Here is a 17,233-nt window from a genome sequence, read left to right on the forward strand (position 1 = left end):
AAGAAAGAACTTCTTCACTGTCTGAGCCCCCAAGTTTTGGAACAGACTGCCACCTGAGGCAGTTCAAGCACCCACTTTGAGTGCCTTCAAGACACATTGGATGCTTATCTTACTGGAATCCTATGACCCCTGCTGACTTCCTGCCCCTGGGGTGGGCGGCTGGGCTCGACGATCTTCTGGGGTCCCTTCCAGCCCAAATGTCTATGAAATCTATGAAAAGTGGGTTGCAAGAATATATGAAAGGGCCACAAACAAATATTAAAAAATGGATCCTCCTTTAAAGGAGGAAAACATGGGAACCCACAGGTTTCCCTTTACAGGATGGCAGAGTTCCAGCCTGCAAGGGGCTGCTTGGAGCTGGGTTGGGGGAGCAGGAAAAGGGCAATTAAAAGGGATCCTGGTTTTCTATTTAAAAATTGTAAATTCTCTGATAAAATACCCCAGAAATTCTCTAATTAAAAACACCAAAATCTGTGTTTTTTCCACAATTAAAAGGAAATTCCACTTTTTGTATGTGTGTCAGTTGAACACAATGTTTTATTGACATATGTATGGTTTTAAAGCAAAATTTGGAAGCCTACCAGTGCCTCAGTCACTATAATAAAATAAATTCTCAATACCTGTAAGTGTTGGCGTTTGACTTTGGGTTTGTTTGTTTTTTTTATCATAGGAAAAAACAGAGCTCCCCCTGCTCCCTTCACTCATCAGGATGTGAGGTCCAGCTGTGACTGCCCCCTACTCCCAAGACACTGTTTTGTGATGCTGATCAGCCCTGATATGCCAGTACCCTGCCCATGCTACTGCCCCTCACTACCCACCCACAGCCCACCGCCCCCCCAGCCCAGGGTTATGAGTCCAGGGACTTGGCTCCACAGCCCCCTGCCCCCCAGCAGTGCCGAAGCCATGGCTGCCACCCATGGAAGGTAGTGGCTGCTACAGCAAAGCAAAGCACAGAGCCCCTAGGGGGAAGAGGGGGGAGCAGATGCAGACTGGCGACTGCAGACTCGGGCTTCCCCACCTTGCTGCCCTCCCCCGAAGGGCCTCCACAGCCCAGTGGGTGGGACCTGGCACAGCAGGGCAGAGCAGGACAGGGAGGCTCGGTGCCGTTGCCAGAAGCCTCACACCACTGTCACCCCCACTGCTGCCAGGTTGGCAGGGGGTGCCTCGCCATGACGGTGAGGGGCTCCCAGCAGCAGCATTGAGCCTACCCGCCCCACCCCATTCTGCCCTACCATGTTGGGTCCCACCTGCTGGGCCGCAGTGGCCCTGTGAGGAGGGTAACAGGGTTGGGAGCCCTGAGCCAGCAGCTGCCAGTCTACATCTACTCCCACCGAGACACCAAGCCCCAGGCCCCACACACCATCCCGACAGGGAAATGCCCCCAGCTCTGCCAAACTCCCTGGCAGCAGGTAACGGTGAAGACAGCGTGGCCCTCCTCCTCACCATCCATTATTTCTCTCGCTGCTGGCAGTATGGCTGGTGATGGGGTTCCAGCAGCAGTGAGTCTTGCCACCCCACTCTGCCCTCCCATGCTGAGTCCCACTTGCTGGGCTGCAGAGGCGGCTCTTACCCGTACCAATCCAGCCAGGCTATAGCTCTATGCCTGCTATGGGTGCGCAAATCTGAGGAAATACATCCCTCCACTGCACACTAGGGCGCTGGGACAGCAAGTTGGGAGTGTAGGATGCTAGCACAGCCAGGAGGCTGTTTTCTACTTAAACTATTTACTGAGTCAGGACTGGCCATCAATGCTTACAAATCGGTCCTGGTACAATAAAGACTGAGAACCATTGACCTAAGTAATGTACAACTCCATGCAGAGATGCAACAACAAGAGTCTGCAACTCAGGTAGCAGTGGCTGTGGCACCAGCAGCAGCTGCTGTTCTTGTGCCCTCTGGCTGCCTGGGACTGAAGTCCTGGTCTTTGAGCATTTGTTATACCACTGACTCCATGACACTTATGAGATCTCAACCTAACAGAGGAGGGGTGTCAAACTTACGGCCAACAGGGCTTTTAAAGGGGCTGAGGCAAGCAGGGGTAGGGCCTGCTGGCAAAATCCTGGGCAAAGTCCCACTAGAGATGTATGCTGCCAGTGGGACGCAAGCAAGCAATGGATGTGTAAACCCTCACCACCTCTCCCCAGCCACTGTCTGCAAGGACCTTCACATGGACTGGATCTGGCCTACAGGGCAGGGTGAATTTGATATCCCTGTATTAGAGACTTTTCTGCATACTTAGAAAGTATACTCTAAAAAGACCACTCTTGTCTTTGTTTGCCTAGTTTTAATCTGAGTTTAAGTCAAATCCTTCCAGAAGATTGAAGAACAGTGTTTTTACCTTGCCAGAACACTGAAGATGCTGGCCTGGCACAGACAGTGAGGTAACAAACATTGTGATACAGCGTAACAAAAACACTGTCCCCATCAGGCTGCATAATCTTCGCAGAAGTATAGACCTGGGGGGAAAAATAGGAAAGAAAAAGAGAAGAATACAAATAATGTTGCATAATGAAAATAAGGAGAAAAGGTGTTTTTAAAGAGTTTTTGCAAACTCTTCCCATGAAGTACTTTTTCCAAAAATTTTCATGCAATTTTATGATTGAACTGTATTTACTTCCCATGTTAAATATACCCTAAATCAAAGTTAAATATGCTCCAGAAGTAAAAAGCGACTCATGCTTGCTATGCACTTAAGATTTTCCCTTAGACAACAAATACACTCAGCTATTTTTCACTCAGTGAAACTACTTGATGCAGACCCTCATTACAAGAACGAGTTCCTTTTGAACACTAATTACAAGTCAATGGATGATATCCTTCAACCATAAAATGTCCAAGGAACAAATTAGTCATAGATTTTTGTTCCATTTAAGTGCAGGTTTATTTGGTCTGCCTTACACCTTTTGCTTCTCTAAAAGCAAGAATAAGAACATCTCAAATAATCTAGCTAAACAACATTACCAATGTATTCATTTCTTATTCAAAGCAAGCAATATTTTTCTTGCCTGTCTAAACAACATACATTTAGATATTTAAAACAGCACTAGTTTTTCATACACTGCAATAAGCAAGGGAAAGTCCATGTCATGCCTGAGCTGCATTTTGAGGTTGGCTAACAGACGCACTGCAGATTAGGCAATTGTGATGTCTGGGCTCAGTCTAAATTAAATGGGAGGGGCAAGTCTACTGTCAGCCAGGCAACCGCTAGACACTCCTTGGAAACTGTTGAAGCTCCTGAAAACAACATTGCAGGGAAACGCCCCGGACTATAGAGAAAATAAAGCAAGGAAGATGAAGTAAATATTCTTCAGAAGCCCGCTTTCTTCTTACAAGCACCTGCTGTAAGAACTCAATGAATGAGAGGCTCCCATGCCAAGAGCAAACCCAGGGACTATGGAATTAGAAAAGTGCTTGCAATCCTCTCTCAGAAGGTAGAGCCAGCCATGCCCAAACTGTCATTCAACTGCCAGGCCAGCGTTCTGGGCATTACTTAGCTACCTATGTCCAAGACTTATAAAGAGGCTAGTTATGAAAAAATGGTTGATCCTGGGGAAGAGAAGACAGGTTCTGATGTAGCCAAATTCAATCTACACTGAATAAAATGGAAGCAGAAATTTTAGGAGCACAGGAAAGTAGGGCTGAAAGGGACCTCACAAGGTCATTTCATCCAGTCCCTTCTCAAGGCAGGCTCATTCTTGACAAAAACCATCCCCAGCCAAATCTCTCCCCAACCTACTCTTGAAAATTTCCAGGGATGGAGATTCCACAATTTTTCTAGGTAGACTGTTGCAACACTTTCAGTCAGACAGAAAGACAAAAAGGACTACCCTCAGAGTACTACAGGAGAAAGCCTACCTCAGAGGTAAGGAAGGAGGGCCGGGGGGAGCTGCTCATCATGGACCATCTCAATAGGGAAACAGAATTAAGTTGAAAATACAAGTCTAACACAGCCGTTATCTGGATTCTAGTAGGTTCTCTCTCTGAATTAGGTCACCAGATATTTGTCTTAAAGGTTATTTGAGTTACTGTACCTGTGTTTGTGAAGAAGAAGAACCAGAAGCCAGATATAGCAGAGAATCACACCACATACTTCAGTCATGGCAAAGGCCCATGGTATCCTAGGAACACTAAAGAAAAAACAAAAAACCTAAATAACAAAAACTTACAAGCTCAAAGCTGATACCACTGATTAGGTACCTAACATCAAGTCTATTTTTCAAAATATGTTGAACACATACAGCTCCAGCTGCAGCATGAACACATGCAGCTCCAACTGCACATCTCAGTACCTGTTGAACAAATTACCAAAACTATGAATTCTCCATTTCTTTTAAGTCTCCAATATTCAGAATGTTTCTGGAAGACAGGTCTTTGTCAAACAAGTAATAAGACTAAGTGCAGGAGTAGCTGGGTGAAAATCTATGGCCTCAACATGTGTGTCAGAATGCACTCACCATGTTAGCATGTTTGGACTACTAATTCTTGGATTACTAAACCCTTGCTTTCCTTCTGAAGCTGGCAAAAGTTATAACATTGAAAAATTCCAGAGAATGAAAATAATCTTTATGCTAGATTTTAGTTTTCTTTTATCTAACTCTTCATGTTGAGACTCTCCTTATGCCTGAAGAAGGGTGCTTATGCCAGTAAGCTTGTAAACAACAATTTTTCCAAACATTCAGTTGGTCTAATAAAAGATATCAATTTACCCAAAGAACCTGGTCTGCCTATGTCATTAGACCATCACGGCTACAACCAATTCCCCCTATGCATTATCAAAATTTTCTTCTCCTTCTCCCTCCTCCACCCCTTCTGTTTTCTTCTTTCCTCTCTGCTTGCAGTACCGGCTCCCTCAGTTCCCCACTACTCCTTTAAGATACAGTCCCTTGATTTTTCTTCATAGTCCCTCATATCCTCAACCCATCATCAATGCTTCTGCTTTGCTGCCCCTCTCTCCTATCCTCCTCTTAAAAGAGGATCAACAGCATTTAGGGCAGTCATTCCCCAGCTTCTTCCTCTTTGAATTTTCCTAAGAGCTTATTTTTAAATTAGATTTCAACTAAAGGATCATTGCATATGAGCCTTTATAGCCTTGTTGGTCAAAACATTTCCTAACTTCTCCCACTGGAATGATTACTGCAGTAATTTGCACACTCAAATTTCCTCAGACCAGAAATTGCTAGAGCTCTCAGTGGAAGTGTCTGTCCCCTTTGGTACAAAAACAGTGAAAAACAAAACATAGTGGCTCAGACGTCGACTGTTGTAATCCTTTCGCATTGTTTTGCTGCTACTTGTCCCTAGCATTCACTGCCCTGTACCTTCTCCCAATTCTGTGACTATGGTTCTTGTTCTACAAACACAATCCAGTATTCAGTATTGTCACTTACTCTTATCCTCCTTTCCCCCTCCCATCTGGAACATACTGTCACCACTTGCTGAGTAATATCTTAAAATGTCAGATTTTGCAACCCTCTTTCACATGATTAGTCCTAATGACTTCACCCAGACTGCTCATGAATGTTTACAGGAGTAAAGGCTATGCTACTGAAACCCATTGTCAACAGGGAGTGTTTTATTGGTACTATAGAACATGATTATAACACAGTATGTGCAGATTACCTGCCTCTAATCAACCACGTAAATTACGCTGAATTTTTTTGCTGGTACAGCAAAAAAAGGTGTTTCATTTCTTGTGACATGAGTGGAGTGATATTAAGGTCACTTTAAGTACATATACAGGGAGTGACTAGAAGAATAACTGATGTTCCAATTTAGTTTAGAGAACTTTTAAACAATCTCTAAAAGATGAGCTAATAGGGAGAAACTAGAACATGATTGCAATATCAGTGTCACTTCTCTGAAATTAATGGCTTGCTTACTGAGACTGTTCACCAACTACTTCATATATTGAAATACAACAACCAGCATGTATCTAGTCTAGGTCAGCCATCCATGAAATCCAAGGGCAATACAGGATACCGAGAGATAAACAATCTTCCCATCGCAATCAAATGGGACATCGCCACTGTATCTATGTTTAAGACAAGCACGGGGTTGCTCGTGTATGCCAGCTTAATCACAGGCATTTATGAGATGCAGCAATATCTTGGTATGCAGCAGAGAGACCTCTTGGTCAAAGAGGAAATTGCAAGACTGTTAATCATTGCAATAGCATCATACAAATTCTTGCACCAGTGGACCCAAAGTGCTCATCATATAGATTGAGCAGACAGCCACCAATCCTAGAAATCAAATTTACCTTAGCAAACCACAGGTCAAATTCAGGAAGTGAGAAAGTAAAGCTGATGCCCACCAGATTTTTGGATATGATATATTGGTAGTTCAAGATATGACCTATTTCAAGGTATGGCCCTATTGCCATACTTTATTTCACTGCTCGGGGTATATCGCTCTTCCCACAAAGCAAATCAGAATAGGTCAATTGTGCATATCTATGCATTGAAAACAACACAAATCCTCTCTCTCAGGGATCATGGTTGGTTGGTTGGTAGGGTTGGAAGGGATATGAGCAGATCATCAATTCTGACCCCCTGCCATGGGCAGGAAAGAATGCTGGGGTCAAAACAAACCAACAAGGTGATTCCCTAGAATCCTTTTGAAGACCCCCAGGGTAAGAGTGAGCACCACTTTCCTTGAAAGCTGGTTCCAGACCCTGGCCACCCTAACTGTGAAGTAATTCTTCCTGATGTCTAGCCTGAACCTACTCTCAGTCAACTTGTGGCCGTTATTCCTAGTTATTCCTGGTGGTGCTCGGGGGAACAGGGACTCTCCCATTCCCCACTGGTCCCCCATGGTAAGTTTATAGACAGCCACCAGATCTCCTCTCAGCCTTCTTTTGTGGAGGCTGAACAGGTTCAGGTACCATAGCCTCTCCTCGTAGGGTCTGCCCTGCTGCTCCCTGACCATGCGAGTGGCCCTCCTCTGGACCCTCTCAATGCTGTCCCCATCCCTCCTGAACTGCAGCACCCAGAACTGGATGCAGTACTCCAACTGCGGCCTGACTAGTGTCGCATAGAGGGGAAGGACCACCTCCTTGGACCTGCTCATGATGCATGTGTGGATGCATGACAAGGTGTGCTTAGCCTTACTGACTACGTCCTCACATTGACAGCCCATGTTCGTCTTGGAATCAAGTGACTCCAAGATCCTCTGGGCTATTGAGAAGGGAGCTCCCCAGCCTATTGGTATGCTGCTGGTTCTTCCTCCCTAGGTGCAGCACCTTGCACTTGTCAGTATTGAAACTCATCCTGTTCTCACCTGCCCACCCCTGTAACTTGTCCAGATCCCATTGCAGCCTGTCCCTCCCTTCTATCATGCGCACTTCTCCCCACATCTTAGTGTCATCCGCGAATTTCAACAAGGTGCTTTTCACCCCTTCATCCAAGTCGCTGATGAAGATGTTAAACTGTGCAGGCCCAACAACCGAGCCCTGAGCGGGGCCCCACTGCCCACATCCCTCCAGGTCAAAAATGACACGTCCACCGCCACTCTCTGGGTGTGGCCCTCCAGCCAATTTGCGACCCATCTGACTGTGTAGGCATCGAAGGCACTGTCGCCTAATTTTTTAGTGAGAATGGAGCTAGAGACCATGTTGAAGACCTCCCTAAAGTCCAGAAAGACTACGTCCACCGCGACACCTGTGTCCAAGGATTTTGTGACCTGGTCATAGAAGGCCACCAGGTTGGTCTGACAGGACCTGCCTCTAATGAATCCATATTGGTTGCCCCCAAGCATAATCTCTCCTGCTGGTCCCTTGAAGGTGTGCTCCTGGATAATTTTCTCAAAGAGCTTCCCCAAGACTGAGGTAAGACTAACAGGCCTATAGTTTCCTGGGTCCTCCTTCCTCCCTTTTTTGAAAATGGGGACCACATTGGCCCTTTTCCAGTCCTCTGGCCAGAGCACTATGAGCGCTCGTAAAGCCATGTCATGGGTGCCGCAATGACCTCTGTCAATTCCCTCAGCACTCTGGGGTGGAGATCATCTGGACCTGATGACCTGAACACATCCAGCTCCACCAGAAGTTCCCTAACTAGGTCCTCTCTGACCCTAGGCCTGGCTGTGCCTCTCCTGAGTCTGTCCTGAATCCCAGTGGGAGGCAAAGAATTTGTTAAAGAGGTCAGCTTTATCATCTGGTGCAACCACCAGATTGCCAAGTGTGTCCTGCAGGGGCCCCATGTTACCCAGTGCCATCTTTTTACTCCCTACCTATTTAAAAAATGACTTTTTGTTGTCCTTGATCCTTGTTGCTAGTCCTAGTTCTGTCTCAGCCTAGCCTTCCTAACAGCCCCCCCACCACAGTCTCGAGCAACGGAGGTATAATCCTCCTTGGTGATGGCCCCTCCCTTCCATTGGGTGTACACCTCCTTTTTAGCTTTTAGACATTCCTGAATGCCTTTGGTGAGCAATGGGGACTTTTGGGCACTCTTGCTGCCTTTGATTTGCGTTGAGACTGTCACCTTTTGGGCTCAGAGGATCATCTCCTTAAGGAACGACCACTCGTCTTGGACTCCCAACTCCCCCTACCCTCCGGTACCTCAGTGCCTCCTGGACTAATCTCCTTAACTCATTAAAATCAACCCTCCTGATGTCCAGTTTACCTAGGAAGCTACTACCTGGGGAAAGCACAGGTTAGAGAAAGAAAACACATCTTTCTACAGAGACTTGGTTAGTTTTGTTGACAAAAGGTGAAGATCACAGGTAATACCCAAGCAGTGTTCAAGAGAGAGAGACATAAACATGATAATAAGAGAGTCTGCTGGACAAGGAAGGTGTCAGTTCCCAGCAGGGAGAGTCTGAAGTAACACAGGAAACAGTACAACAGCTCTGGGGCTCAAAAGTAGTGCAGTCTTTGAAGGTGCTCTGACCATGTAAACTATAATAAAAGACAGGAACTGCTTGGCCTTTGGATGGAGGGAGGGTCACAGGATCTCCAGCTGGGTGGCCTTTCTCCCTATAAACAGCTTTGAGGCACAGCTATGCATTTGCTGCTTGGAACTTTGAGTGCACTTGTTCTTCCCAAGAAGAAGACAAGTCTCTCTCTCAGGGGTAGAACTGGATGCTGGCTCAAGTCAGGGCTATGGAAAACTAGAGGGCAAGGAACAAAGGTTAGGGCCTCTGAGTGTGAAGGAGCAAAGACTTCCACCCTTACTCCAAAAGCCATACCTGGGCTGGGTTCAGGGCTGCTCTCTGAGACCATGTGCCTCCTTGGCAGGACTCTGTGACAATTTGCAGTCCTCATTTGTGAAGTACCAGCAAGAATTCAATTCAATTTCCTGGCATGGAGCAAAAGGGGAAGTGTAGCAACATAGGGAAGAGCAGCACAGTAGGTTTAGTTCTTTAAAACATGACCTCTAAATCAGTGTAAGGGGTGGAAAGAGATTCTGGACCTCAAGTTAATGGAAGTTCTTTCTGCTACTACTTTGTCTTTGCTTAGACACACTGCTTGTGTCACCTACAAGAAGGAAGTTACTATTCAAGTTATTTGCAGCCTGAGAAAGATGAGTCAAATCTTGTACTATATACTTTATAAATAAATGGTTATCTAAGGTCACGGAACTGATCCCTACAGCCTCCTTTTAAAATATCAATTGTGTAGTAGTGACAGCAGCAGTCATCAACCATTCAATTTCTTTTCCCAACTTTATTTTAAACTTCTCGGGCACCGCAGCACATTACAAAAACAGGCCATTTTACATTCAGAAACACAGTACCTTATAAAATGGAAAAAATACTGAAAATCTGTTATTCTAATCAAATGTATAAGCATTTGTTTTAATCCCACCAAGTAGTTTAAATAACTTACCTGTCTAGAAATATGTCTGGTAGTGGTGGATATGTTTGCATGTCAGGTACTCGTTCATGTACTATAACCATGACAAATGATGTAAAGCCAAACACTATGAAAACATAAACACAACTTAAAATAGTCTTCCAGTATTCTGGGTCCAGTCTCCGGGTTTGCTGTTTGCTTTTTCCATTTGTGTATTGATACTGATCATCATTTAAGTCAGTAACTGGTTCATCACAATCCCGTGGTACTTCACCATTACAGAACCAATCCGTACCCGAAAGGGAGCCAACAGTAGGAGAAATTGTTCCAATGTGACTATCACTACTGTAACCCAACTCTTCTAAAACATCAAAATGTTGTTTTTGCAATTTGCGTATAGATAACATGAGCCTTTTGATATCTCCTAAGACTTTGATTTCCAAAGGAGGTGATCGTAAATCATATTCAGTCAGAGTTAATAATGTAATTCCATCCAATCTGTGCCTATTGCACAAGATGTCCACATACTCGCAGAAGCCTTCTTCCCTCAGCCATTTGGCTACATTCTTGGTAGTCCAACGTCTAATGCAAAGCTGATTGTTGCCTGCCATTGTCTTACTCTCCACCTGCCAATAAAATACATAAGTTATACACTGAAAAGAGAGATTAGTGTCAAAAATATTCTTGAAGAATTAATTTGTGCATACTTGTTCTCTGCACTGAATGTTCTTAAGTGCTTCATATGAACATATTAAAAACATTGTTCTTCCAGTGAACCTGTCTTATCTACACAAGCACGCTTGGTAAAGGTAATCCAAATCAACTAAAAATTTAAATCGACTGTAAATGCATATAAAATTAAACCCATGTGGAAGACCCTTACCTAAAATTAAAGTAGTTTTAATTTAATTTACTTGAATCCTATTCTGAAACAAAATAATTATTCCTTACTCCACTCTTTGTTTTCACAAAGAGCCATAACATTCTCTCAAAAGAGGCTTTAGAATGGGTAAATTGGACTTGTTTTCTGTTGGGCTTAACAGAAGAGTTGTTTACATCCTGATTTCAACATGGCACTTTTCTGCAGGATGCAATTTCAAAGCTATGTAAAACTAAAAGAAAAAGCAAAACCCTGTCACTACGCACTTACCTAACACAACATCACCACTTAACCCTCAGCCCTGACCTATACTGCACCATTATTTCTGTCCTGATCTCTCTTATACATAGTACAAGCGTGTCCAGATGAGTCTGCACATGCCTCTTGCCGTATCTCAAAGCAGTTATCGAGGTATCAAAATAAAACACAGGGGAAAAACCCGGGGCAGAACACAGTCCAGGACTGTGCCCTGAGGCAACCAGAGGCTCAGGTCGTCCGAAGAGATGTTCTGGTAGTTAGCCAGAGCATCTCTATGGCTGCCCCTTGCCCCACTGCTGAAGCACACTGCCTCCACAGGCAGCCTGGAGTGGTGCTCCCTGCATGGACTCTGGCTCTGTCCCAGGTAAGTAAAGGTAAGGAACTGGGGGTGGGGGAGGCTGGCGCAGGGGGCTGAAGGGTGTGGGGGAAGGGTGGGTCACCCGCCTGCCCCCCACACAGCCCACAACCCCCACCCACAGCAGCAACCAATAAGGGCACTGGGGGCCCTCCAAGCAAAGACCCCCCACAACACAGCACAAGCCAGCGCAGCTCAGCCCTGGCTACCTGGCACCCAGTGCTGCCTGTGGTAAATCACTCAGGCTCTACCTCCCCTTGGCTGCAGATCCTAAAGGAACTGGGCAGGATTATTTTGTCCCAAGTGGCACAACTTGCCCCACACCGAAGTGCATGTCTGGGCACGTGCGCAGAGGGAAAAATCCACGGCTCAAATTTGTGTCACTCTCATTTGAGCTGCTGCAAGCACACGTGCCTGCATGTGTGGACATGCCCTAATTGTCTAGTCATTCCTCACTTGTTACGTACATAAACAAGAGCTATAAGTTGGTTAATTATAAAAATCGTGACAAACTGAAGCAAAAGAAGAAAAATACTGGCAATATACTTATCTATTCATCTAACACATTAGTGAAGTACTAGATCATTAAATATGTTATTTTCAACAAGAAAAAAGCAACAATTTAAACAGTTTCATTGTTACTGAAACAGAACACTAATCTGCTAAATTCATGGTTCAGCTTTTTCCTCCCACAGTCAATGGGAGAAGGGAAATGCACATCAACACTAATGTACCACAAAATATTGCTTTATCAGCTAGCTCTCTGGAAAAACAACATCCCTACTTAAAAAAGCAATGCTGCCAGAACCCCTGTTCTGGGCACAGTTACACTCCCAGAAGAGTGTCTGAAGAGCATTTTTGTCAGCTTGGCTTATGCTGTTCAGGAAGGTTGCATAGCTATGGTAGGCAGAGGAACTTCACTGCCATATTCTGCATTTACACTAGGGCAGAGGTTCCCAAGCTTTTTCTTATTGCATACCCCTTTCCAGATTTACCAGCTGCCTACATACCCTATCAGCATACGTTTTATATTTTAACCCCTTAAATGCCAACTATAATTATAATGAAAGTTAAATCCGCTATTACACAATTTCTCCCACGTATCCCCCAGAGATGTTTTGTGTACTCCCAGGGGTATATGTACAAGGGCTATGCGAAAGGGCTGTGTTTTGATTTGGTTTCGGATCTGGCTGTTTTGGAGGGACAGTGATTCATTTCAGTGTTTTGGATCACTGTTCTGTTTCAATTCAGACGAATGCGTTTCGGAATTTCTACGCTGTTTCTGTGATTTGGTCATAGGCCATCATGTGGAATCACTAAAATGCCTATAACTTTGTCATTTCTTGCGCGATTTGGATGTAAATTGCAGGGATGGTAGCCCCTTCTAAAGGCATTAGATCTGCCAAGTTTCAAAGAGATAGGTGCCGGAGTTCCTGTGACACTGCACCTCAAACTGTTCAAAGCAAAACTTTTTTTTACTTGTCAGCAGCATGCTGTTATCCCACATGCAAATCCAAGGGCTGCGGTGTGTGGGCCCCCAGATCTGTACACAGGATGACAGCAGGCTGCCACTGCTGGCTGGGGCCAATGCCTGCACTGGGTTCTTTCTGGCACTCAGCATGGGCCGCACCAAGCAGACTCGGGTGCTGGCACTAGCCCCGACCCCAGCTAGCAGCATGCTTTCTTCCTGCGCACAGATCTGCAGATCTGCACCCCCTAGGAGGGCTGTGGGGTTGTGCCAGACTTTTCCTGGGAGGTACAGGCACCCAGATCTGCACACAGGATGACAGCAGGCTCCCGTCCCTCCCCCAGAGCACTGGGATTGGAAGGGACCTCAGGGACAGATCACAGACATTGGCCAGCTAGAGATGTCAATATCAGAACAGTCCTTCCCCCCCTTGCCCCTCCCTCTTCTTAGTTTGTTTCCCTGCAAGCCCGGCTCCAAAACTCTTAAGTTTTCTGAAGCATTTTGGAAGGTTTTGTTTCAGAGCCTTCCGTTTAGTTTCGGATTCAGTGTTTTGGGCACCGAAATGGGCTGAAAAACCTTCAAAATGAAACAGCTGCCAAAGTTCCGCGCAACCCTAAAGTGTACTACCGCTTGGTAACACCAGCACTAGGAGATCTGCTGAAGTAGCCATAGCAGCGGAGGCTCTGTAGCAGGAGTCCCAAACTCATTTGGCCCTGTGGTGCACATGAGTGGCCCAGGGGTGGTCAGCAGGCCAGATCAGGTCCCTCCCTTCCCCCAGCATACCCGATCTGGAAGCTGCTTCACCTAGTCTGGGACCTGTGCTGTGTGATGTGGATCCTGTAGTGGCCAGAATGGGCACCATGTGTAAGACAGTCTGGCCAAGCTGCACCTGGCATCCACCCCAGCCATATCTGGGAATGCACTGCACACAGTATGCATCCCAAAGCAGGCGCTGAGTCTGGTAAAGTCCAGCCTGAGTGGCCACTATAGTATAGATAAGATCTGCAGGTATATCTACAACGCACTATGCAGCACCTTATAGACTGAGTACCAGAAACAGTCCAGTTGAGTAGGCATGGAGTTCCACCCAAAGTAACTTACCTTCCTTTTCAAAGTAAATTAGCCCAGAAGGAGTACCACACTAATGCCGCAATACTCCTTCCAGTTCCCGAACTAATTCGCATGTTTTTCTCTGGGCAGCACTATGTTCTGCAAAGTAGACACAGCCTCATTTTCACATAACTTTTGAGGGTGCAGCAGTTTTGTATTTTTTGCATAAAATGATCCTTATGAAATGATTGGTTTCATCTCACTTGTACATTTTCCAAAAACCTATTATTGCAACAAGCAGCATGAAAGGTCACCAAGATTTTTTCCAGCCTGTAACTTACTGCATGTAACAGTTTCTAACGTGTTCACACAGTTTCCCTTGAGTGTAGGTCTTGCACAGAAGCAGGGCAGAGAAACATTTTTTAAGAACAGAAAAATGTGACTGAACAACCACACTGATTCCAATGACATGGTATCCAAAATCCATAACTGGGAGTTTCTAATCAGTGTATCTCTATGGCTGTGATAGAGATGTTATAGCACAGTGATTATGGACTAATTCAGAGAGGAATAAGTTTTCATAAGCAACAGCTTACCTGATTAGATACTATGAATGGTCTGACATGGTAAACTATTGTTTATGAATGCTTATGCCTCTCTGAGTTATTTAGTCCTGTGGTTTTCAAACTGTGTTCTGCAGAAAACCTGGCACTCTACAACAGGGCTGGGTCACATGGCTCCACATCAGTCTTCAAGAGATGGGCAGGGAACTGATATGAAAGGGTTCCATGACATCAGCAAGTCTTTAAAAAAAAAAAAAACCCACTGATTTTCAAACTTCCTGAGGTCATGGAACCCTTTCGTATCAGTGCATAATGGGTGTGCATCAGGATCTGGGGAAACCTGTTCACCAGAGCATCCCAGGGGATTGCAAGGTCCAACAGTCGCAAACTCCTGCAAGACTATTTCAGGCTGGACATAAGGAAAAACTTCTTTACTGTCTGAGCCCCCAAGACCTGGAACAAACTCCCCCCAGAGGTGGTGCAAGCAAGAAACATTCAAGAAACTTTTGAACTTTTATCTTGCTGGGATCTTTTGACCCTAGCTGACTTCCTGTCCCTTGGGCAGGAGGCTGGACCTCATGATCTTATGAGGTCCCTTCCAGCCCTAAAGTCTATGAAATTTAGTCTATGAGGTATCACGCTGCTCTGCCTGACTTCAGGCAAACATGGTTAACTACCTCTCTCCAGGGGTTTTTAGTCACACAATTCTTACTCTGTGTCCAAAAGCAAAAAACAATTAATTTGTGCTCAGTGTGACTATTAGACCATATTGACTTCGGGGGGTTATGAGGCTGATCTGTGTAACCAAAATTTAAATAATTGTTACTCTCTTAAGAATCAAATTTAATTGTAGCAAATCCATTATGGAGCTGCCTTAAACCTACAATCTTCTCATTAACAGATCCAGCTACAACCAGTGAATTATACATCTAATTTTTTCAAACATCTACATATTTGGGTAATTTCTAAACATTATTGTACAATGGATCATTTCAGTTGCCGATTACAATTACCTCCCACCCTCTTCATTCACTTTAAAAAGTTGAAATATTTTGAAACTATTTTAACTGCATTCTAGGAACAAGTTTTTACAAGACTTTCTTTTCATCCAAGGTTAAAAAAAAATAAAAATTAAAAATTAAAAAAAATAAATAAATCAGAAATTATTTCCTTTCCTGGAGAATAAAAAGTACCAAAGCATCAGTGGATATCTACATACAGTAAAACTTGTGATAACTGTAAATTATTAGAGGGATAGCTATCTCCTAAGAAACATAACTTACTACAACAGATAGCAGAACCTTTCTTGAGTAGGAAGGATAAGATGCTTCTCAAACAGCATGCTCTTCACAAGAAGCAATCACTTGCTACAGAGGGGGAATGGGTTAAAACATAATACCCAGGAAAGTCAGAAATAGCTTTTTACCCCTCCAATCCCATTACAAAGATAAGCCAAATTGATCGATGATCTACCAAATACAATCAATAATGCTTTGCAAATCAGACTGAAGAGTTCTACAAATCTTGCCTGCAACTCTTATGTAAAGGGAATGATCTGAAGTAGATGACATACCTCTGACCTCACATGACTTAAGACAAGGGTTGTCAACCAGTGACATATGTACCCCCGGGGGGAACCTGGGAAGGCCCTAGGGGGTACGCATGGGCGGGCAGATGGGAACAGAGCACCACCACCCCACGCTGCCGCCTCCCAGGAGCAGGGCCAGGGAGGAAGGGGCCAGGACAGGGCACCCCTCTGCGGGCCACACAGGTGCTGCCTGGCTGGCTGGATGCAAGGGGAGGGGGGGAAGCTCAAGCTCACGCACAGCGGCCACCACCACCACCCACCATTCCATGCTGCCACTGTGCACCCCCACCCCCACTCCATGTCTGGCTGCCAGGGGTACACTTATTAAAAAGGTTGAAAACCCCTGACTTAAGAGAAACTTGTGGGTCCAGGGAAGATACAGAGTAATGAAGACAAAGGCAGAAGCTACACATTACTTACAGCTACTTTGACAAAGTACTAGTAGCAAATGAAAGCAAAGAATTAGATGGATTTTCCAAGGCCCTTAGCCCAATTCAAAGAATTTTTTTTTAATAACCACTTTATAGATACGGGTCTCACTAGCAAGGACACTTAATAAAGGACAAAGGAGAAATTATGGCCACACCTTTAAAAGAATTTGGGATAAAAGAAAGAATGAAACAATGGTTAGAGTAAAAACTAGGATAAGGAGACACTGATTCAGTTTCCTTCTCTACAGGTCTCTGTGTAAATCAAAAACACTGGAGGACTAATGATGATGCTGAAGGACAGACAAGTTAGAAAGCTAACCTTTTATAATATGCAGCATATACATTTTGATTAATTCCAAAGTGTCTGTCACTGGTATTCATGAAATTAGGGAAGGATTTTACAATCCACTAAATAAAACATCAGTTTTCATATCTAAATTATGCATCCTTTGCCTGCAGAAATGGAACCAAAAAAATAAAAAATTCCATGAAATCAAAGCTAATGGATACCATGTCCTAACATTCTTTCCTCTTAAACTGTATAGCATCCATTTACTTCATTTAAGCTTATATAAAAAGCATATGCAACTACCCTACATTTTGTGTGCACACACTTGAAAAAGACCTTAAATTGTAACTTTTCCCCTGACAAATAAAGATTACATACCAAAAGAATAACCTGTAACCCCAGAGTTCCCCCATTAAGTCTGAATTTTACTACCCATAATGCAACAAACATGTTAGCATTAAAGAATATATATTGCATTTCATGGCCAAACATATCCCAATTTTTAACAATGCCATAAATTAGTCATCAGACTTTCACTTGAATTAAACTAGTATTTTCCTCCAG

General features: G+C 44.4%; 1 protein-coding gene across 2 annotated transcripts in view; it reads right to left on the minus strand.

Annotated features, from left to right (window-relative positions):
• Positions 1-17,233, minus strand: part of SAMD8 (sterile alpha motif domain containing 8) — a 49,739-nt gene that overhangs the window by 15,033 nt on the left and 17,473 nt on the right. For both annotated transcript variants that reach the window (XM_019502371.1, XM_019502372.1), the window contains exons 2-4: positions 9,821-10,413; positions 4,032-4,127; positions 2,339-2,456 (exon numbers count right to left, since the gene is read on the minus strand). In XM_019502371.1, the coding sequence (XP_019357916.1) occupies positions 2,339-2,456; positions 4,032-4,127; positions 9,821-10,398 (792 nt within the window). In that variant the 5' untranslated portion in view covers positions 10,399-10,413. The remainder of the gene's footprint in view (positions 1-2,338; positions 2,457-4,031; positions 4,128-9,820; positions 10,414-17,233) is intronic.

This window comes from Gavialis gangeticus, unplaced genomic scaffold (assembly GCF_001723915.1).
Source record: "Gavialis gangeticus isolate Ggan-Ray unplaced genomic scaffold, GavGan_comp1, whole genome shotgun sequence".
In the NCBI taxonomy this organism is placed as follows: Eukaryota; Metazoa; Chordata; order Crocodylia; family Gavialidae; genus Gavialis; species Gavialis gangeticus.